General features: G+C 51.0%; 1 protein-coding gene across 1 annotated transcript in view; it reads left to right on the top strand.

Annotated features, from left to right (window-relative positions):
• Positions 1–6050, top strand: part of CREB3L1 (cAMP responsive element binding protein 3 like 1) — a 67334-nt gene extending 61284 nt beyond the window's left edge. The window contains exons 10-12 of the mRNA XM_034769590.1: positions 1872–1992; positions 2892–3156; positions 3991–6050. Coding sequence (XP_034625481.1) covers positions 1872–1992; positions 2892–3156; positions 3991–4027 — 423 coding nt within the window. The 3' untranslated portion in view covers positions 4028–6050. The remainder of the gene's footprint in view (positions 1–1871; positions 1993–2891; positions 3157–3990) is intronic.
• The last annotated feature ends 17526 nt before the right edge of the window (positions 6051–23576 follow it).

Below are 23576 nucleotides of genomic sequence, written 5' to 3'. Positions count from 1 at the left end.
GTGTATCTGGGCCTAATACCTCATTGCTCCTTCATGTATCTGTTTCTTCCTGGACCTCCTCAGTCTCTGACAACTCTTCATCTTTATTGCCTGGAAATGGTAGGTCTGGGACAGGTATCTCTCAGCTGTGCTATAAACTACTGCAAATAAATATATTAGCTTCTCAGCAATGTCTTATTTTCCTTAGTTGCTGCCTTCACTCCATGGCAGTCCAGCAGATGTACCAGTTCTCTCACAGGCTTCTGGTATATTTCAATAATTTGTTATTTGTTTTTCTGTCTTTGGCTATTTGCTCTTTGTAGTCCCTCTTTGCCCTCCCAACTTCCATCTTCCATTTCACCTCCCCTCATTTATGCTCCTCTCTGCTGGCTTCAATAGGGATGAATTTCCATTTTCTGAAGGATATCTTTTTTGGCTCAAATAATCTCTTAAATCTTTGGGTTTACCCATTCTGGGTTGTTTCCCCCCCCCTCCATTTTCCTGAGTTGGTGAGGGGCCTGAGTGCCTTTGTGTGCATAAGTAGCCTCCACGCAAAGAGAGTAGCCTTCATGTTGAGTTTAACTAATTTCATTTCCTCACTTTTGACTATAGGAGCTTTTGTTGGACCAGCGTCTCCTTTTTTGAAATCCCCCTTTCTAAAGTGTAGTGTCACTGTGCTAGAATTTGGTGCCCTTCATTATACTGTGGTTACTTGGTCACTCAGCTATTGTTTCTTGATGAACCGACTTCTGTGTGTTACTTAGGACTGAATTAAAAATCTTTCCTCTTTTGTGCTCTAGAACTAGCTGTTCCAAAAAGCACTCGCTTAAGGTGTCAAGAAATTGCTTTTCTAGACTTTGTCCTGATGTGACACTTGACTAATTTATACGTGGGTAGTAGAAATCACTCATTATTGTTTTTTACTAGGCTATGTTGCTTCCTTGATCTTTCCAGCACTGTGCAATCAATATCTTTGGCCTGAGCTGGAGCTTGGTAGTATAACACTATTAGTCCATTTGTATTCTCATGACATGGGATTTGTATCCACACAGATTCTTACTCTGAATGATCACCCTAGATACTATAGAACCTCACGTACACTGTTCCCCCACCCACCCCTTGTGAGCTAACCTGTCCCCCCTGTATAGTGATAGATCAGTATTACAATAGTCTATTGATTTTCATCATTCTACTATGTTTCAATAATTCTAGTTATGTCAAGATCTTCTTCCACTGCCAGACATGCTCACTCACCTATTCGTGCTTTTCATCTTCTCACATTCGTATAGACACCGATAGTTTTTATTTTTGACCATTTGCCTGCTTTTATGTAACTCCTTAATCTGAATTCTGATAAATCAACAAGATGTCTGATCTCAGGCTGGGCAGTGCATCTGTCATTTCGGTCCTGTCCTTTACTGGATACAGAGATACCTTTATTTAGCTGACATCCTTAGCAAATGTATTTGGCCTGAGTGCTTCTCAGCACCTGTTGGCTTTCTCCTAGCTCCTGCTTTAAATGATGCCCCCAAACTGTATTCATTGTCTGTACCAGCAGTCTGGCTTCACCTCTTAGGTGTAGGCTTCTCTTTCCCAAACTGTTGTCTAGTGAATCTAACCCCCTTCTCTTTATACCATCTCCCACCCATGCAATAAGACTGAAGTTACCTGTCTAGCTGGCCCTGCACATGGAGCAGGCAGTATTTCAGAGAAAGCAAAAGTAGAGGACAGCAGACTTAATCCTTTCTCCTGATAATCTAAAATGAGCAGAGTGAGTGACCCAGCTGTCAATCTGAGCACATGGTCTCCCACTGCTGGGGGTCTGTGTACTGGGATCACAGCATTGTCTTGTGGCTGGCAGCGCTGATGGTTTTTTAATGTCTCACCCCCAGGTACTGGTGCTGTGCTTTGTTCTGGTCCTGGGATCCATGATGCCATGTCTCCCAGAATTCTCCTCCACATCACAGACAGTGAAAGCAACTCCGGCACCAGACATTTATACAACCAGTAAAAGTGAGTCCGACGTGACACATTCCTCTAATCCCCAGATTAGAGGAACTCCCAACCCCTCTCCTCTTGATAGATATACAGCAGGGAGAGCTGTCTCACAACAGTGCCCTGTCTATGCCTGCCTGGGCCCTACCAGGGAGAGCTGTCTCACAGCAGTGTCCTGTCTATAGGCACCGACTCCGTGGGTGCTGGGGGGCTGGAGCACCCATGGGAAATAATTAGTGGGTGCTCCACCCCACTGACAGCCAAGCTTCCTGCGCCCCCACCCCCTCCTTGCCGCCTCCTCCTCCTCCCCACCGAGCGCGCCCTGACCCCGCTCCTTCCCCTCCCTCCCTCCCAGCACTTCCCTCCCACAGCCTAACAGTTGTTTGGCAGCACTTAGGACTTTCTGGGAGGAAGGGGGGGGAGCACGGATGCAGCGTGCTCAGGGGAGGAGGCGGAGAAGAGGCAGGGCAGGGGCGGGGACTTGGGGGAAGGGGGTGGAATGGGGGTGGGGTGAGGGCAGTGCAGGGGCAGGGCCAGGGGGGCGGGCGAGCACCCACTGGGCAGAGGGGAAGTTGGCGCCTATGGCCCTGTCTGTGCGTGCCTGGGCCCTGCCAGGGAGAGCTGTCTCACAGCAGTGCCCTTCTCCATTTGCCATTGTACCAAAACATGACAGATGCTAAAAGACAGGATGGGAGAAGAAAATCATGGATTCGTCTCCATTCCCCACAGAGCAGGCTGAGTGTACTCCAGGGACACTGTGTATGGACGTAGGTGTTGGGCTCAGGCAGCTGAAGTGGGACAGGCTGTGTTGGCTTGTGTGGCGTACAATGTGCTGGGGTGACTGTGTGCTGGACGGCTTATGCCCCTGGGTTCTGCTCCTATTCTCAGCATTGTAATGGTGCTCTCTCCATTTACAGTTCAGTCCCGGAGCCTCCTGTTCTATGACGAGGGTGCTGGCTCCGTAGAGGAAGGCTACAGCTCCTTCCTCCCTGTGGAGCATCCTGTGGGCCGGGAGACGGATGAAGGGCAATCTGAGGAGAGGAGACCTCAGAAGCGCATACTGGGCCACCTGGCCAGGGCCCACGAGACAGCCAAGTACCTGAGCAAATCCCAGCTGGGGGCCCCGGACCAGAACCAAACTGACCCAACTCTGACTCACCTCAAAGAGCAGATCCAGGAGAGGTAAGCAGGCTGGAAACGCCTCTCCCTGCCCCGCCTACTCCAGGGCCTTTGTCTCCAAGCCCCAAAAGGGCAGAGTGTGAGAGGGGGAGAGCATCAGAGTAACCCTGTGCCCCCAGCAAGGGGAGCTCTTTGACACAAGGCTCGGAGCTGGCAGGATAGACGAGCTCCCTTCCTGTTTCTATCTCCTGGGAGTGCACTAATCCAGGCACTGTGGCTGCGGGGGGCTGCTCCCTGCAGGGAACAGAGGACCACGTGAGGCTCCATGGATCAAAAGAGTGGGGTCCACAAGGGGCTTAGAAAGTGGAGTTGCTCTGGCATAGCGACCAGTAGACACGAGGGGGCTGGATGGCTAAAGGGTTCCAACATTTGCAGGCTGGTCAGTGCCCAGGTGCAATGGGCTGGGACTGGGAGGCTCCATCCTGATCAGTACAAACCAGTACCCACAGCAAAAGACATCCCCTCTTATTTGGCCCTCTTTGTTCCCATTGTAGATAGTCTGAGCAGTGAGGCCATCAACGAAAGGGGCAGAGATGGGACTGAAGTTTCCTCTCACTCCTCACCCTGCTGGGCAGAAGGGCAGATCAGCTAGGTGCAGATCAGTGAGTGGGTGGGGAATAAAGGGAGAGGAAAAAGGGATCCTAGAGGAGTTCTCTGCTCCCAAAACTGAAATAAGGGGAGGTATGAAATTAACTCTCCTGGGACTGTGGAAAGAAGTGGGCCCAGTGGGTTGGAAAGAAAATGCTGCCCTCTCTTGGCTAGGGTTAGAGCAGTGCCCATGGCTGGGACTAGATGGTAAACGCAGCAAATCTGATTGCTGTCTTTTCTTTCCCACAGGGAGGCACGCTCCAGTGACGCAGCTGAATCTTTGTAGCAGTTGCCGAACCTCAAGGCCTCGTCCCTCTGGATGCAGACTCCCCTCCTCGCTGAGTGATTGAGGGGACTTGGTGGGAGAGGACACTGCATTCAGACACTGCCATGCTGGTCTTGGGTTCAGCCTGTCACTTCCCCACAGCCCATGTTAGTGCTGATCTCTTGGATGAGATTCACAGTCACTGCCAGAACCAGGGATTGTGTCTGCCCAAGCCCTTCTCTCCTCCCTGTGTGAGCATTGCCTCACCAGTGTGTGTTCACCCTGTTGCTGGGCTGGAGGAGGAGGAGATCTGTATGTGACCTCAGAGGTATCCAACTCATTCCCCAAAGCCTCCAGATTCAGGGGGCAGTGCCCAATTCTGTACCCCTTGCTCATGTCAGATGCACTTGAAGGAAAGAGAGCTAAGTTTATTACCTAGCTGAGAGGCTATGGCCATGGTAACTTTGGGGTTAGTCTCCTAGAGAATTTGGGAGTGAGATAATTTCCTCCCCTCACTCCATGGCTAATATGCTTCTGCCTCAGCTGAGAGAAGACCTACCTTGATCTAGTTGTCTTTTGATGGATTGCCCACGTAACTTCCATTCTGATCATCTGCAGAGATCAGTGCACAGATTTTGTGGGGAAGACTCCAAACTCTGATAAATTGACTTAAAATTCAGTCCGCAGCTCTTGGAGAAACCAGAGCTCCCTAAGACAGAGCACGATCCTCCCTGCCCACTCGCCACAGACCCTTCCTAATGGGACGAAGTTCTCCGTCGTGTGATGGTGAGGCCCCAGTATCCACAATAAATGGAATAAATGTGGCTCACCAAAGAGAGCTGTGGGTCTCCACTCTCTAGATGCTGGCACCAAAGTTACCAGGCTCTTCACCCCTTTAACTCCAGGACTTGCTGAATCTGGTGTTGAAACTGTCTTATCTCTAGCTCTGTGTCAGAGGCCTCACTCCAACCCAGAGAGGTTCCCCCCTCCCCACAAAATCTCCCTGTAGCTACCCGGAAAGGCCCTGCTGGAAGAGTTGCATGTTTCCTTGCTCCTCTTCCTTCAGCTGCCCCTTGTTAAAAGAACTGTTCCAGGCCCAGTGCCTGGAGCCATCCCTGAGGCCAGACCTTGTCTGGGTTGCCCTACTTTTGTAAATAGGAGTTACCATGTCCTTGCCCATTCTCACTCTCCTCCAGACACTTCTTTGGCTCATTTTTCTCAACTTCCCCCAAAATAATAATAATAAAAAGAGGTCCCCTCTCAACACCTTGCTGCTGCCCTTCTCTCCTCCTCTGTCCACCTCCTCCTCCACCCTGAGACTGCAAATAGGAGGTGACTCCCAGAGGAGGAGGGATGGGAAGGCTCTCGCTGACTTGTGGACTTCAAGTCAAGGAACAGGATGGGGCAGGAGGGCTGCCCTCACTTCCCTCTCTTCTCCATTTTGTTTTGTTTTGTTTGACTCTTGGAGCCACTTGGGACAGACCTGGACACAGCAAACCCCAGCCATGATTCCACATGCACTCTGCCATGGGCATTGGAAGAGGAAGATCCTTCAGAACAACTCTGCTCCAGTCAAGGTCCACCCAGGACCCACTCACCAGACACCCACTGCACCTCCCTTCCTTGTGCCCCACTCCACAGTACAGAACCACTGTCAGGTCTGAGTATACACTCTTCCCCCACGTCTCCTTACCCAACAATTCCATCTGACCGCCCACACGGGCCTCCCATTCACACCGTTGTACAGAGACCAAGAGCAGAAATTGTTTGTACATAATGAACCTTATTTTGTATTATTGCCGACCCCTTAAGATATTGTATTTTGGAGACTCTCTGATCTTATTTTCAGTATTGTATTTTATTAAGAGTTAGTGCGGGCTTGGCCTCTATGAATTTCCACCCTTTTGGGGACTCTTTTTTCCCCATATAACCCAGCAGCTGCCTTTTCCTTTGTTTTGTTTTGTTTTAAATCACTTTTTTCCTCCTGTCACTTGCTCTGCTTTCGCTTTGGAGAAGCAAAATTAAAAAAAAAGATGCAGCATCAGCACTTTGTTTGGGCCTTTTTTTCAGGCGTCAGCTTGCTAACTTGTATGTGCAGCCTTGCCCCTAACATCTGGTGCTCCCAGCTCTCCCTACATGCACAGAAGTCCCTAAGCAATGGGACCTGGTGGTCAGAGCTGGCATCTGGGTGTGAACTTGGGAGTTCTGTTTTCACGTGAGCCAATGATTTGTTTTGTTTTGTAGCTATGGGAAAGTCACAACCACTGTTACTCTTGAGGACATTCTGTGCCAAAAAATGAAAAATTCTGCGCACAAAATTTAAAATTCTGAAAAATTCTGCAAGTTTTATTTGTCAATAAATAAATGCAGAGGCTCTAGCATGGCAGTGGGGAGCACAGGTCACTGGCTGTACGAAGGTGGGGGATCACCCTACAGCCCCCCATCTCCAGGACATGGACTCAGTGGTGAGGCTGCACCCAATCCTGACACAGCACAAGGCCTGGGCCTGCCCCAGAAATACCCTGGGGCCCAGCCCCACTGTGCCAGGTGCACCAAGGGCAGGCAGGCTCAACCAGGCAGAATCCAAGTGTGGAGGGGCTCAGTATGGGGGGATCCAGGTGTGGGGTGAGAGGATTCTGTGTGGGACAATCTGGGTGCAGGCAGCTCAGTGAGGGGTCTAGGTGCAGGGACAATGGGACTCTCCAGGCGCTTCCAGGTGAAAGTGGTTGGGGCTCAGTGGAGGGGTCTAGGTGTAGGGGTCTCAACAGGGGGGTCTTAGTGCTGGGGGAGTAGGCCTTGGTGGGCTGGGGGTCTGGGTGCAGCTAGTTGGGAGTCATTGGCATGTGGGTCTGGATGTGGGGGCTCAGAGAGGTGCAGGGGGTGGGGCTTGTCAGGGTGGGGGTTTAAGTGCAGGGATCTCAGTGGGGGGTGGTCTGGGTGCAGGGGTGGAGGTCTGGGTGCAGTGGGCTCCAAATGCAGGGGTTGAGATTCAATAGGGTGGGGTTTGGGTATGGAGGGCTCAAGGGGTTCTGGGTGTACAGAGTGAGGCTTGGCAGGGGTGTCTGGGTATGGAAGGTCTGGAGGTGCAGGGGTTGGGTGGATGGGGGAGCAGCTCCCCGTACAGTGACCCCTCCCGCCGCAGCTGAGGAGTGACGGGGGCAGGAAGCAGGGGAGGATGCTGAGCTTCCTGCAGCTGGGGGAAGTTTCTGGGGATGGGTCTGACACAGCCCCAGCCACTCCTTGCAGGGGAAGGGGCAATCCCTTGAATTCTGTGCATGCGCAGTGGTGCAGAATTCCCCCAGGAGTTCATTGTACCTCAGCTTCCGCATCTGTAACACAGGGCTACTGCCTTCCTCCCACGGGTTGGTGAGGATTATGAATAAAAATCTGTAAAGTGCTACCAATTGGACCTAGGGCTGTTATGTCTATGGATGGGGGCATCATTAATAGCTCCATAGGTAAGGTTTCAATTAAAGCAGCACTTAAATCTCTTTGTTGGCATCACAACAAAATGCCTGCATCTACTTTTAGGGTAAAGACTTGGGGCCTGTTTCTCTGTTATCCTGCACCTGTTGTACCATTTACACCAGCAAAAGTGATAGCATTTGACACCTACTTTGCACAAGGTGTAGGGCAATGGAGAATCAGGTCCTTAGCTTTCTGGAAGGTTCCAAGTGGCTCCATCCCTGATTGAGGGATTGAAGTGTCCCCTTTTTACGTTTCCACACTTGTGGTCTACCTTTTGTTCAGACCCCTCTGACTGGCTGCTTTCAAACCTGGAACTTTATGGAGATGGAAAGGGTGCGAATCTGAATTGATGTCACCCATTAAAACAACAGGGCTTGTTATTTCTGACCATTTTCTTTGTGGGGAGCTGAATGGACCCACTACCTGACTGGGGTGTGAGATGCACTGTCTTTGGGTGAGTTTGCACTCCAGGATCTGATGTAATGCCTGTGGCTGGTTACTCTGTGATGTAGGGTCTCTCCAGAGTCCCTTTGCAGGGAGAGGTGGCTGCCCCCCTCTATTTCAGTCCACATTGTACAGGAGAGAAAAGGAAGTCTGACTTTCCTTTTTGCCCTATGATCCATGTGGCTGCAGTTTGTATCCTGGGCTGGGCTGCACTTCCAGGTCAGTCAGTGACATGCATTTAAAATAATGCACACTCTTTAGGTGAGGTCTAGCATGGTCTGTCACCAGAGGAAGAGGGTGAGGCAGAAGCATGTAGAGGGAGGGAATGTACTCAGGTTTGCTATTCTGGCTTTTCCCTCTACGCATTTCTGGTGTGGGGGCTGCTCATCGTTTGCAGCCCTTAGATAGGTTTAAGTAGAGATTGGAGGAGTTTTCTCTCTGGTACCTTTCTAAACAAGCAACCAGCTAACCTTGCGATAGCGTGTAAGATTCCATCCCTCCCCATTGTGCCCCTTCCAGAGGTAGAGGTGTCTCTCCCTGTATCTCGTGATCTCTTAGCTCTCCAACAATGGAAGCGCCAGCAGGAGAGGGACCACCTTTTTGTTTTCTCTGTGGACCCTCCCTGAGCTCATCACACAAATAAGGACTCATCACATCTTCCTTTGCTATTCCCACACATTCAGGGCAAGTGACTCAAAAATGGTGCTCTTAAAAGGAAGCATTCTGAACTTCTGAACGCTCCAGCCCTTTAAAACTGATGTATGCTGAGAAGACCAGACCTCCTCGCTGACAGCAGCCAATTTCACTTCATCTTCTTGACACATCCTCTTGCTATCACAGTCCACAGGCTAAATTGTGGAACTGTGCAAAATATTCATTTTAGGATCCTTTGATCATTGCTATAACTCCCAGACAATCACACCTCTCACTTTAACTGCAGTGACTGACTGGATCAGAACAAGAAAATTAATTAGCAAGAGGGTTAGCACAGGGAGAAGATCCTAGGTCCACAAAGCCGGTACTTGGGCACCTAAACTCAGTGTGTAAGTTTTCAGAATCAAAGTTCCCTCGGTGCCTATGTTTCAGGACGTGTACGTACGCCTGCCTCCCTCTAGGTGCTCAGATGCTTGGCTCCTGCCTAAGCCCCAGCGTGAGCCACGAACCAGCAACAGACAGGCGTTCGGCCAACTACGTCTGTGTGGGGCCCAATCTGGTAGGTGTGCTCAGAGGCTGCCTACCAGAGCAGGTCTCATTCAAAATCTGAGTGGAGGTGGAGCCACTGCTGTCCACCTTGTAACATTTAGCCCAGTGGTTGGAGTGCACACTGGGATATGGGAGACCCCTGTTCAATTCCCCCTGCTCTGCCGGAGGGGGTGAAAGGATTTGAAGAGGGTGGTGCTGAGCTATGGGATAGTCTGATGTGCGGCTTCCTCAGTCTCTCCTGTTAAACCTGTTCCACTGTGAATAACTAATTAAAGTGTTATCAGAGTAGGGGGCCTGGGCCCCGTATCTCTTGCCTCCCAGGTGGGTACCCTAACACTGCACTGCAGACTCACTCTCACGCTTTCTCTGATTAGGGTGCCCATATGTTTTGGCCAGGACAGTCCCTTTTTTAAGCCCTGCCCCAGACGTCCTGCTTTTTATTTTTGGCAAAAGTGGGATTTATCCCGTTTGCTCTTGTCAAACTGATCAAGATCGCAAGAGCAAATGGGACAAATGTCCACTTTTGTCAAAAAAGTGGGGTGCGGTGCAAGGAACATTTGTGGGGGAGAGTGGAGATGCCAGCCCATTGCCTTGGGGAGGCTGGGCTGGAGGGAGGGGGAGCAACGGTTCCAGTGTGTGGGGGACCAGCCAGGTTCCAGCAACAGCCTCGAGTGGGGGGGGCGGTGTAGTGGCACAAAGTGCTCCCTGGCAGGTTGTACTGAGCATGATCAAATGAACTGAGTCAGCTCAGTAACATCTGCTGAAGCCGCACTGCCCATCCTTACATGGCAGTAACTGCTACTGGTGGGAAGATGTGCCAGTTGCAGTTTGTGCCACTACTATATTGGCAGGGTTCGAGTGACCAGTGACAGCCAGGGGAGGGGGCACCTTGGACAAACAGCTGGGGCCAGCCCTGGGTCTGGGGGCCTTGGGCCAGCCCCGCTCAGTGTTCCATTTTCCCTTTGGGAAACATGGTCACCCGATCTCTGACACAATGGCTCTTGCACCGCTGCAGACAAATACTTAGTCGTTGGGCCAGAGAGAGAGGATGACTCCTTAATCCAGTGGTCAGGGCACCCACAGGGAGCGCGGAGACCCAGGGTCCAGTGCCCTGCTCCCGTCACTCTTTCATTATTTTGCCACAGTGGAACAGGAGAGATAGAAACAGGATGACAGCAGCAATGGACAGGAAAGGGGAGGGAGAGAGAGAGAGATGTTCATCATCCTGCTCCTCTCTTCCGTGACAGGATATTTATTAGCTGCAGCTCCTGGAACAATATCCTGCAGTTGGGACTCCAAGTTGTGGGAGCTGGTGCACCAGGTAACTCAGGAGACCTTGCAAACACAGACCACCCCCCAAGTCCCCTGCTTGTAGCCATAACCTCAATACCGTCATCATCAGTAAGAGAAATATGTCACAGGCAGCCACCCCCAGCTAATGCTGACTCAGTTCTCCCACGGAGAATGGAAATCACCCCCTCCCCCCCCAACCTCCAGAATCACTGCAGATGACTCCTCTAATTAGCCCAGGGTGTCAAGCCCAGGTGTTGGAGGAAATGTCACAGCACAAAAGTCACTAATGAACTAGCTGCAGGGGTTAGTAAATAGCTAAACTGGAAATGCCTACAGCACCTCCTGTTGTGAGAGGTTCGGGCTGCAGCAGCTGTGAGATGGCGCACAACCAGCTCTTGCTTCCTAAGCATCTGCTGGAATAGGCTGGGCTTGGAGTAACTGAGACCACCCCCCCTCTACCAGTGTTCCTGCCCTGTTTCCTAAAGTGCCTCTTCTGGGAAAGGCCAGGAAAAGGAGCAATAAACTTCCTCACCTCTAGGACTCCTGCACCTTTTCCTGTGGCCAGTGTTGAGAGCTGCACCCCAGAAGCCATTTGCAAGTGTACACATGAAGAAGTTATATTGGGCTTATAAAACTCAGACACAATGCTGCATGTTACGTAGCGCCATCTACTGGCATGTCATCTATTAACTACTGCACCTCTGTCCATCCATCTCTCCTTACAAGCACTCCTGTAGCAGGCAGGAGCATTGGTGCTAACCTAACAGTCGGAGGCAGGGGGAACGAAGGGCATGGCTGGGGTTTACTTGGGCAGTCTGATGGGACTAGCCCCAGCTTGTTTTGGAAATGTCAGGAAAATTCCAGAGCTGAGCATAGCACTGAATCGGAGCCAGACCCTTCAAGGACAGGGAGCTGGATCCTCTCAAATTCACTTTGGACCGGCGTGATATGAGTGCTAGCTGCCTCTCTATCTCCCAGCTGTTGCAGGAACGAATGGCTCATGGCCTCACACACTACAACCATATCATTCCTCCCAAAGGAAAAACAGGTCACCCCACAATGGGCAACTTTGAAAGCTGGGGCAAAGGGTGGGAGCTCTGCTACCCCTCTGCCCTAGGTGACAGTGCTGCTCTAGCAGCCTGTAGCAGGGAATGTGCTACCAGATGGTGAGTCTTTCTGGCTGGTGATGGAGCCAGGAGCTATCGTCATGGTGAAGTTTATGAGGAGTAAAATGTGGTGTGTTGGGAACTGTTTCAAAATGACAAGCTATCATTTCCTGGCTAAGGAACTCTGAGGAAAACCATGTGATCTGAGTCAGTCAGCAGCCAGCCAGTCTGGAAAGAGCCAAGTAAAATGGTGGGGGGGTGAGTTGCACCTTGCTGCCTTAGGGAGCAGCCTGTTTTCTCATTCTCTGTTTTGGGGTTTGTATGTGTTATTCTGAATTCAAAGAGAGAAAGTAGTGTTACAATGCAACCTTCCAGCAAAAGTATTTATGTTTTTATCTAACTTCTCTGTTTTTTGGCATGGAACACAACACAATCCAGGCCCGATAAATTCAATCACTTCCTTTGATAAAATCCCAAGTGGAGGGGATAAAGGGAAGGTGTAATTGAGCTGGTGTCAATGAGAGTTAGTTTCTTAGCAACATATTAACTCTACTTGGCTTGTGCATGGCTCTCTCCCATATATTGAAAATCAACTGAGGGAGCATAAGCTGTGATGCTCATGATCACTTAGTGCTTAAGATGCTTGCAAGACATCTGCTTTATTCGGTGTCTGGTTCCAGCTGACTGTGCATAACAAGACTCTCTGGGAAGCTCAGCCCTTAAAGGCACAACCCTTCCAAGTCAAAACTGAATAACACTTAAAACAACCAACATAAATATACTGCAAAATTACAAAAATACTTACAAACAACTTCATAACTAAATGCATTCAATTAGTCTTTGAGCTGCCATGTACTGTCGCTTGGAGCACCAGGGCTCCCCTGGAACACCACTACTGCTGTCAGGCGATGGCGAGTCTACTTGTTCTGGTTGTTCCATGTCCTGGGGTGCCGTTGTCTTAACATGGTGTGATTGTTGCCTGTCTGAGACCCCCTTGGGCAAAACAGCAGACTCAGATCCCTTACCTCTCTCCCGTCTGGGACTTGGACACAGCGTCACCTATTCCTCCTCAGTATGTGTCTGTCTGGGGAGACAACCTCATATGACCGCAGGGCAACCCCTTGTGACACCACTTCGGTTTGTGATCATTGTTTCCCATCACAGAGCCGCACTGGGTCATTTTTATGAAGTGGTGGCACCTCCAGTGACCCCAAATTATAATGATTTTTTGTTTTGTTTTGCCTCATCTGTCTCTTCATACGTCTGCAAGTCCTCAGTGACTCTGACATCAGTTTCTAACAGGGCTGGCATTCTTGTTTTCTGTTGAACAAAATGTCAGCACCTCCAGCAGAAGATTATCTATCTGCTAATAGAACAGGAACAGAAATTAGCCCAGGATAAGGTAGAGGCAGAGAATAGGAAGCAGGAGTGCTTAATGCTGGTCCAGGAGTTGGCTGGGCTCCAGATACAGAAGGGGGCCAGGGAACAAACGGTAATGGCAGAGATAGATCAGGGTACAGTGGGGACCTAGAGAGTCCTGCGACACAGACATGCCCAGAAAGGAATATTACACCTGTGTCCAACCATCTCCCCAGTATTTCACTGAAGGGGATCTTGTGGGGTCTCTCCAAAGCTAAGCACTAGATGGTTATCACTGTTAGTGTGGGACATTGTATGAGAAATATTTTTAGAGTTAAATAATTTGTAGAATATTAGGTTCCAAAATTGTTGGAGGTGAAAAATGTCACCTGAGGCAGGGTGGGTCTCAGAGCTGACTCAGTCAGTGCTGACATCCCTGGGCCCAGTTCAACCTTCTGTATATAGTCTGGAGTAGATGCAGGCTTGAGCATGGACAAAGACAAAAGAACCCAAGGGAAAACCTAAGGGATCATCAGGTCTGAACTGAAGTTAATGAAACGCCCTGATTACGAAATGAGACAAAAGTCTTGGACTGTATGAGAGAAGGGAAAAGGACACAAAATGTTATCCATTATGGGGGAGACACTCTGCCAGCGTGACTGTCTCATGAAAAATGATCCCAGCTCTCTGGACAGGACAAGCGAGGTATGGAGTGACCATTGGGTGAGAAATACCTTATTAGTCAGGAAAGTAACTTATTTAAGTATAGCTATAGAGTGCATGGTACATTTTTCTTTTACCTGTAACCTTCTATTTCCAAATCCTTTTATTTGAACCTTAAACTCGAGCTCTGTTAAATAAACGTCACTGGTTTTACTATAAACATGTCTAAGTGCCTTGTGCTAAGCAGAGTATTGAAATGAGGTGAAACCAGTAAACTGATACCGTCTCCACGGAGGCAGTGGATCAGTGCACATTGTGGGTGACCAGAAGATAGGGGCCTGGGCACTCAAGTGTAACAAGGCGGGGTGTATAAGCTACTATTCTCCGGTGGGAAAGAGCAGGGCTTGCGGAGCCCAGAGTGGAGTGATTGCATTGCCTGCAGCCAGTAGTTTTGAGAGAACTTCCTCCTGTGGGCACAGACAAGACTCCCTCATGCTGTGAGCAGGTGTTTGCAATTCACCCCAGACACCTCAGTGAACCCTGAAAGATGTAACAAGTAATTCATCAGCAGGCCAGGACCCAGATAAGAGGCCGGGGCAAACACAGTGGTCCTTTGTGGGAGGAGAGGCAGAGGACACCCGCTCTACGGGCTCCATTATGAGGACAGGGGAACTGCCAGAGCAACTGGCAGCCACAGAATGCAAGCTACAGATGATTCCAATGAAGAACGCAGCAAGCTGTGGCACATTGGGCCACTCTGGAAGGGAGCGGTCACCTGATCATCATGGTCAGTGACCTTGAGGGAGAATTAGAGTCTCTATGTGGAGATACCTGGAAGCCCCGGAGAAGATTATGTGGACTACCCTGGTGGGGAAGGCTAGATTGGAAGGCTGGCTGGCTGGCTTTAAGGATTGTGGGGAATTTAGGGAACACTGATGTGTAGAATTTATATGGGGTTCAGAGTGAGAGCTGTCCAGATGGGGCCTTGCAGCTCAGAAAATCAGTGCCTGTGAAAGAGGCAGGTTTTCCTGAAAAGGGGAAGGTATATCCCAGGGTGGCTGACCCTCTAACTGAAGTAAGTCCAGCTCCCCCATGCAACAGAGGCTCCCCCTCCCAGTTGGATCAGTTAAGGTGAAGCTATAAAGAGTTGGGGGAGGGGGAGAGACTGGCTGAGAGGGCCTGGAAGCTGGAGAAAGTGAAGCCCTAAAATATAAGGGGGTGAGCTGAGAAACTGGTTTGTTTGGATGGACAATAAACCTGCCTGAATGAGAGTGGGGGTGTGGCAGTGAGGAGAAGTGGAGCTTGTTACAGCCTGCAGGCCAGGCATTATCTCTGTTTGTGTGGGTTCCGTGTGCTGTTTTTGAGCTCTCCATGGCCCTACTGCCTCATGTCTCTTTTCTTGTAGCATTTGGGATCATTTATCATGTCTGCACAGTCCAAGCACTGCCCAGCCTTCATAAGCTTCATTCTGGACTGGGTGACTTCCTTTGCTTGGCAAATTCAGATTGCTTTGTCCGGGATGAATTCTGGGGCTTCCAATAGTCTCTCGCTGTTTTCTCTCTTTTCCCAGATCCAATCCCAAACTGGTCCCTTATCAGGAACGCTGCACCCTAAACTTGCAAGACTGGCTCTGCAGCCTTGGAGCAGTCACAAACTCCTCTGTGGTTTCACTTTCTTTCTGGGCTCTGCTTGAAAACCTCTCTTGCGTTTTATTTTGGCATGGAGTGCACAGTGCTGCTCAAATCTCTGTAATGCGCTTTCATAGTTCACTGACAACTGGTAAGTACATCATGTGCTTCAGAACCAGCTATTAGGAATAAGGGCAACACTCTATCTCCCTTTTTTCTGGCACCCATTGCTTGCAGATACAGAGGGTGGGGGAGGAGTGTAAACCTTCTCCTGTTGTTTTCTATGTATCCAGAAAGTTAATTCTGGAGCAGTTCAGAGTCCCCATTCTTCCACTCAGGGTATTTCTTAGTTCCTTTTTACTCCTGCTCCCACGTGGTGTTCAGTGATCACTAAGTGCTTATGATGCTTGCAGAGAGCTGCTTTTCTCTGGGTCTGGTTCTAGCTGGCGTCAGCTGTGCATAGCAACAGGAGCTTCCCAGCGCCCCATCTAGACTCTCTTCTCTAGGAAGTTCCGCCCTTAAAGGCACAGTCTCCAATACTGCATAAGCAAAGGGTAATGTATGAAGTAGAGTAAACTCAGAGTCAAGGTCAAGACTCAGTAATACTGGACTCTTCCTGACTGATCTGAAAGATGATGGGTGAATAGCATAGATTATATCAACCTGGGAGGAGCCATGAACTCCAGTGAAGACAGAAAAGCACCTGAGAGGCAAGTCAGAGAGACAGGCCCCAAACAGCAAGGTGAGACTCAGTCTGGGGAAATGCAGCTGGAGAAAAATAACCTGAAACCTAGATCCTCAGTAGGAGGGAGAACTTGGGGGGGAGGGGGACAGGAATGACCCAGAAAGACAGGGGTGCGGGGCAGGATAGTAGTTTGCAACGTTATGGCCACGAAACACCAGTTAAATTCTTAAGCTGGGTACTCAAAGGCCTCAGTCCCAGAGCAGGGAGGGGTTAGTCACTCTCTGGAGAGACCTCACCTGGGTTGCCATGTTCAGCTCTGGGGCCCTCAGTACTAGAAAAATGTCCTTTTCTTCCATTGTGCTCCAATATTCTTTATTTCAAGGCTTCTTGTGGGGAGCAATAAACCATAAAACAATCACACATCAATGCAAGCAGGAAACACACTGCACAACACACAGTCAGCTCTCAGCCCGGCTGGCAAACAATGAATGCACTGACTTTGTCAGGGACCGAGAATGTCTGCAACTTTTGGGTGTTAATTCCACCCAGAGAGTGTAGCTTGGGAAAAGCTGATGATCAACTGGAGGGAATCCAGAGAAGAGGAACAAAATGTATCTGGGGGCTGGCGGAGCTGACTCACGCACAGAGAGAGAAGAGCTGCATGTTGGGAGCTTGGCTAGGTGACAAGTCACGACTATGTGGGTGGGGTGGGTGGAGCTGGGCTTGTCACTGTGCACAGCATCTGTAAGGTGTAAACCCCAAGGAGGGGAAGAACAAGGGGGAAATGTCACAAGTGACATTTAAGGCTGGACAAAGTTCTGGTAACTAGGCTGAAGGGTCCTATCCTGTCCTGTCCTGGTCCCTGCGGCTGGGGATGGGTTTTTCTAGTTTGTGTTTGCATGATCCTCCAGTCTGCATTTGGACCAGGAGTGGGAGTACCTCATGTCACTCTCTAGCAACCACTCTCAGACACATGCTGATGAGCTCTTTAGGTGGAAGGCCAGTGAAGCCAGTGAGGTTGAGGGAGGAAGAAGGCAAGGGTGGGAACTCCTGGAATTGAAAAGAGCCTTGGCAGGATGGGAGACCAACTCAGGCTGATTCCCATGCTGTTGCAGCAGGGCTGGCCTGGGTACCAACTGAGAGGTGATGATGAGGAGTGAGCATGGCACTCACTGGGGTGGGTGGCCTCAATGAGGGCAGTAGGACCAGGGCAGCAAGGAGCAACTGCAACCAGCAGGACAGGGAGAGATGGCCCGGGAGGCCCTTTCTGCTCCGGGATCTGGACACAAGGGAGACACAAGGCAAGTCCACAGATGATCAGGGATGAGAAATGACTTTTCATCAAAAAGGGACAAGCAGGAGCTGGGGCTGGGCTGGTCCTGAGGGAAGGAGAGTCACTGAGACAGCATGGACCTACCTACCACTGGGCATTCATCCCCCTGCACAGGGTGAAGCCTTGCCCTGGGCACGCTGCACACCCTCAGCCCCACCCCATGTCAGAGACTAGAGCAGTGCAACTCTTTGTAACTCTTTGGCAGCCTTGTGCAGCTTTTCAGGCCAATCAAATCTCACTGCGTGTGAATTTGCATGTCTTGTTAACTTGACTGGGCGGCTAGCTCAATGAGGAGAGACTGAGCCAGAATAGTGTGTGTCAGTCAGAGGGAGCCCTGGCTGAGAGCGGTGAGGGCTGTGCCGTGTTCCCAGGTCTCTGCAACTCGCTGGGCTCCAAAGGGTTAAGTGCCAGTTTTGGAGTGTCTCTAGGTGACACTGCGCTCTGGTGTAGCATTAGCACAGCCCCTTTCCCCTCTCTCTGTGCGTTGTCTATCTTCTGGCTGCTGCTTCTGCTGCAGGATCTGTGCACAGGAACCTTGCTCTTTTTTGCTTCTGAGTTTGGCTGCTGTTGGAGGAGACACTGAGGTCCCTAGTGACTCAGCCCTGACCCCTTCTCCCAGCAGCGGAGAGTTGGGCTCCCCCTCTCCTGGTGGGAGCTGTGCTCTTCACGGCTTTGTTGCCTCCTGGGATCCCTGTTTCTGATCAGGACTGTTTCTTATTCACCCTCCTCCCCTTCATCCTCCTGCGTTTGCTGGGCCAGGCAGATCTCAGCCAAGGAGCTCAGCTGTGCCTGGGTTTCCCCCATCCAGACTGTTCCTGTTTGCCTTTTGCTGACCACCCTCCAAGGGGCAGAGGAGACAGACTGAGGCTGAGCGGCAGATTCTGAGCTGCATTAACTGTCCATCCAGGAAGCCGATAAATAAGATTGGCAAAAAGTTGGACTGTTTTTTTTTCTTCCCAGGAAACTCAAGCCACGCCAGGAACCTCGCTGGGGCCCTAGAGAGGCGAGTGAGGTGCAGCTCCGTCGTGGGGCTGGGCTGAGCGTACCAGGCAGTGTGCTCAGAGGGAGCAGGACTCTTCTGGGCAGGTGTCTGGTTGGCTATTCATATCACCGCTGCGAATGGCTGAAGCACCCCAGGGCTGGAGAGGCTGCGTGCCAGCCAGAGAGGATGGGGGGACCCAGGGAAACCCCCAGGGGGCGGCAAGAGAAGGGCGTGTAGGACTGATGCAGCCTGCAGGCCTCCAACTGCACCAGGACTTGGACCCTCAACTGGACGAGATGAGAAGAGCCGGAGTGGCAGCCAGCCCAGCTGCAAGGGCACAGATGGAGGAGCAGTTCCTGAACCTGGCCATCAGAAAGCAGGTGTCCTACAGGTAGGAGCCTCCCCCTCACTGCACGACTTTGAGGCTAGTGCAAACATAGTGATGGAAGCTTCCCTGGCCAGTCCTGGGAACCTTCACGGCTCCCTGCTCCCTTCACGGCAGCAGGGAGCTGCCAGACAGTGTCAGCCTGTCACTGCAGTGGGACCTACGCAACAGAAGCTTCTTTTCCCATCCCAGATTCCTCAGGTCATCCCCTGGGGTAGCAGGGAGATATGCCTGTGCCCCAATGTGCGTGACTCTGGGGGCACCTGCTGACCCCCCTCACCGACCCATGTTTATGTGGGGTTATTTTACACAAGAGGCCGTGGGAGCTGAGCCCTGGTGTACCTGTCCCATTGAGGGACCTTGTTCCAAATTGCTGTGATGGGGAGAGTCATCACTGCAGAGAAAGAGGGTGGTGGTGAGGGGTGTCTCTTGGTTTAATAGCTGGTAGCCTGTATTCTCATTGACCTTGGGCCTTTCGGCTCTTTTCTCGATCATGCCTTTAAATTTCCCCCGAAGTCTGGTGCTAGGGCCAGCAATCCTGGGCGGTACAGATCAAATAGGGCCCCTGGCCCCCAACCTCTGCCCAGGGAAACAACTGTCTCTTCCCCAGGCTGTTTCCCCACTACCATCCTACCCCCACAGCCCCTCTCCCCCTTTTTCTCTAACTGCCCTCTCCTGCTTCCCTTCTTCTTTATCCATGAGGCTATGGCTTTTCTCAGGCCCTTCCCTAGCATGGTAGGCCCCACACATCTGCACAGCTGCCTCCTGAGGACACTGGCTTGACCTTGACAGTTGCTTTGCCCTCTGTGGTGCCATTTTCCTCCCTCTCCTCGTTGTTGGGCTCTCTTGGTCTGAGCTGAGACATTGTTCTTCCTCTCCCCCTTGTATCCCACAAGGTCAGTGGGCCTCAGCTGCAGCCACCCTGGGAGCTTAAAACCCCTGAGTAGTGATAAGTCGCTGAGGGGACTGATGCTGGTTCTCTAGGTCTAACCTGGGAAACCTTCTGAGGCACGTTGTTGCAAAGGGACCCAATGTGGAATGATTTGCTCCCTGCATGGCTCTTCTTCCATTGAGTTTGCTCTGCCCCCAATTCCCCCATCCTCTACATCCAAGAAAAGTTAGCTGGGGGGAGAGACGGCGTTCTTGTTACTCTTCATGGCCTCTAATGAGGCTGCCCACTTCTGTGAGCTGTTACCACATACATCCCCTGTCTGGATACCTAGTTGCGTTTTTATTCCTGAGTAGCTCCAGCCTCCTGTCTAGGGTTCTGCTCATGTCATGCTGCCTCCAGTAGCTCAGACTCCATTCTCCCTCCTCCAAGAGGTGAAGGAAGGGCTGGGGCCTGATTGTCCTCTCTCGCCATTTGAACCCTGGTGTAACACCATTGATCTCTGTGGAGTCGCTCCTCAGTCTTACTGGTGTAAGTAAGAGGAGACACAGGATCTAGCACTGCTTTCCCAGAGTAGGAGGGGGCACATAAAATATGGACTTTGGGATGGTTAGATGCTGTGGGATTGGGTCAAGAGGAGAAAGGTGGGGAACAGCTCTTGCTTTCTTGTGAGCTGGCTTGGATAACCGATCCCACTGGATCCTGCATTCTCCCCTGGGCTCTCTGTGATTGATTATTCATCAGGGGGCCTGATGAGTTACAAACAGAGTCTGCCCTGAGGAGCTCAGAGTCTAAATATCTTATGCTGAGGAGACATGCAGAGTAGAAGGCTGGTCCTGTGATTAGGATGCTCACTTAGGCCTGGGGAGACCTGGGTTCAGTTCTCTGCTCAGCCACAGACATCCTGTGTGACCTTGGGCAAGTCACTTGTTTTCTTTGTGCCTCAGTTCCCTGTGGAGATACCAGCACTTCCCTATCTCAGAGAGATGTGATGAGGCTAAATGTGATAAAGATTGTAAGGCACTCAAGTACTGCCCTAACCGGGGGCCATGCAGGTACCTTAGAAAGATGTCTATCTTTCTGGCACGGTAGTCTGGCAACCTTCTGCTGGTTGCTAGTCTCTGAGTGGGGAATGGGGAAGTCCCAATCCCGCATGGGAAGGCCCCTCCCCACCATCTTACTGGGTCGGGATCTCTGGGTCCCCCACGTACTCACAAAAATGCCTTCTTGGGAGGTGCAACAGGCTGCATGGTTTGGACCATGGGGATGATTTGCCTTCATTTGGTGCTTTGTCAGCTGCTTTAAAAGGTTTCTGCCCTACCATCAGCGAGAGTGAGGGCTTATCCTGCACAGTGGAGGACGCAGAGCAGGATTTTCCTTTCTTAGCTGTTTTCCTACAGATGTGCATGAACGGATTAGCTGGCTGCAATTATCCCAACTCCCCCAGGGGAGGAATGGAACATATTGCAACCTAATTTAATCAGCCTGGACTTGTTCCAGCTCTAATATTTCTGGGGATCACTTTCATCCTGCTATACCAGGCCTGATCTCCCCCCACTTACAGCTCCACTGATACTCCTCAATCCTGACCTGCAGAGCCCCTGCTGCTCTTCCAGTCCTGGGTCCTACACAGCTTGCAGATGCCCCCCATCCTGACCCCCAGCACCACGGCTCTCTGGAAGAGACTCTGCCAGTGGTACTGAATTTTACAGTGTTTCTGTGAAGGTGACAGATTGACAGGGCGTTCAGAACTAGGGAGATCTCACTTGTGCCCTGATCAGGCTTTGCTGGCATCTGAGCAAAAACGGGATGGGGGTGCTGTGGCGGGAAAGTGTCTCAAAGCAGGACTCTGCCCTAGGGGGTCTTGTGAAGCCACCAGGCCTGGCTGCTCCGTAGGAACAGTGTGGAACAGGCACGGGTATTTATTCCATTATGATACACTGGATTAAGAGGTCAGTACTGGGTGAGGTGGGGCATGATGGAGCCTGTGGCTGCTGGAAGGGTAGAGAGCTGCAGGCAGCATCTAGCCCTTGGTCTCTTCTCCCGTATGCTGAGCCCTAGACAAGGGCAGCCCTGCGTGTTGCACTTCAGCACCTCCTTTGGCCATTGCTCGGTCATGGTGTAAGACTTGGTAGGTGCTTACCCAAGGCCTTAGTTGTGTGAGGGTGCAGAAGGCTCCTGCGGTAGCTGCTGAGTGTGGACACTGCTGTGCAGCACGGTCTCCTCTGTGCGTCACACCGATCAAAGCAGATTTCATGCCACGTGAAGGTGCACTGGCCAGCAGAATAAATGGGGTTTCTGAGTCCCTTCCCGCTGGCATCACTAGCTTGCCCAGCTCCTGCTGTGGTCCCATTAGCCAGCACGAGGGAGAGGTGACGTCAGTCATTATATAAAGGGTTTGAAATGATCGGAAATGATATTTTAAGCCTCTGGATATTTAGTGCCTTCCAGAAATAGCTCCTGTGGTTCATGGAGTGGTGGAATGGGGGCTCAGTGCACAGATTATATTTAGTGCTTTCAGCAGCAGGTTCGTGCCAACCCTGCTAATGACGCTGAATTATGCCACAACCTCACTGACTCAGGGACAACTGCCCCATTGGGGAGATGCCTCCGAAATACCAGCAATTCTTGCTCCCTCTGCCACTGCGATAAGAGGCTAAGCAGGTGCCAGATTTTAATGCTTGATTCTCTGACAGTCACTCATGCTGTGACTCTGGGCAACACCTAAGCCAAAATTGTCAAAGTAAAGGGCATAAAGTTAGGCTCAAATCCCCTTTTATTTAGGCACTTCTACTGAAGTGGGCTGGTTTTCCAAGGTGCTAGGCACCTGTAGCTCCCAGGCCTGGCAGCAGCAATCAGGGGTGCTTGGCCACTGTGAGAATCAGGCCGTTTACCAGACTGAGGTGCCTAATTTTAGGCCTGTATGGTTGAATATTTGGGGCCACACTCTGTCCTGCACTCACGCCCAGACAAGCCCCCAAAGGGGAATCCGCCCTGGCTCACTGGCCCAGGTAGCTCTGCACAGGAAGTGATTCATCTGTTACACTGGCTGAGTCAATAATCATCCCCGCACCAGCTGCCTCGGTGCCAGGGAATCAGAGACCGCCCCAGAAGACACATGGCAAGTGACAAAGCCCCTGGCTGCCTGAAGCGGAGCATCCTCTTCTTTCCACAGCAGAAACTTGGGGGCTCCATGGCAGGGCTTGGGCCTGTCCCTGCTGCAACCTCAGGGATCTCAGCAGTTTGGGTCTCTCTTGTCTTTGGCACCTCCGCAGAGGTTCCTTGAAGATGCTTGGGATGCAGCTCACAGCATCAGCCTCCCTTCACCATCACAGCCTTCCAGCTCCGTGGGCTGTGCAGGAAGATGGGCATGGGCAGAGACTGGGGTGGGGGTGGAGGGCGGGCATGGGAGGGCATTGTCCCCCCACTGGATACATCACAGAGATGATGCATGGAGGTGGGGGCTCCCAGATTTTGTCAGTTTCCCACATGGGCTGCCTAAGGGGAGGGCAGGAGAGCAGTTCCTCACCCTCACAGCAGAACTCCAGCGTGGGGCCGTTTCAGTTTTACTAGCCTTTAAAATAAGAGACTTGTCCCGGAAACACAGACCTCTAGACATAGGGGCTACATTCTAATCACATCGTAGCAAGTGAATGTAAGATCTGAGCTTCTTCCCAAGTATCTCAGTGTACAGCATTGACTGTGTCAAGCCCAGGTGAGTGACTGAGGGAAGGTAAAATGTGAGTGAAATGTTCTTAGGCAGCTGGGCAAAGGGGACAGGCTCTGGCAATGGATTTGTTTGATGTGTGCATTGCATGTGCTGGACAGAGTCTGTTTTGTACTGAGAAAACCGTTTTCACTTGTTTTATTGAACAGCAGCAAAGCCCTCCCATCCCAGGAGAATGGGGTGTTTTTCTTTCTAAAAAGGTGACATGGGGAAAGAGAAAATCCAATCTACCAGTCTTTCTGAAAGACACATATTTTGACACGTGTCATATAAGGATTTCATTTCAGTTTAGTAACGTCAACAACATAGTTACATGAAAGTGCTCAGTTCTGTTTATTCAAGAATTAGTTTTTATGCTGTGTTGATTTTTTTTTAAGTGGTAGCTGGTAAACATGGCAAAGAAGT

Source organism: Trachemys scripta, chromosome 4 (assembly GCF_013100865.1).
Source record: "Trachemys scripta elegans isolate TJP31775 chromosome 4, CAS_Tse_1.0, whole genome shotgun sequence".
In the NCBI taxonomy this organism is placed as follows: Eukaryota; Metazoa; Chordata; order Testudines; family Emydidae; genus Trachemys; species Trachemys scripta.
Note: the sequence above shows the minus strand (reverse complement) of the source record. Positions and strands in the feature narration are given on the sequence as shown.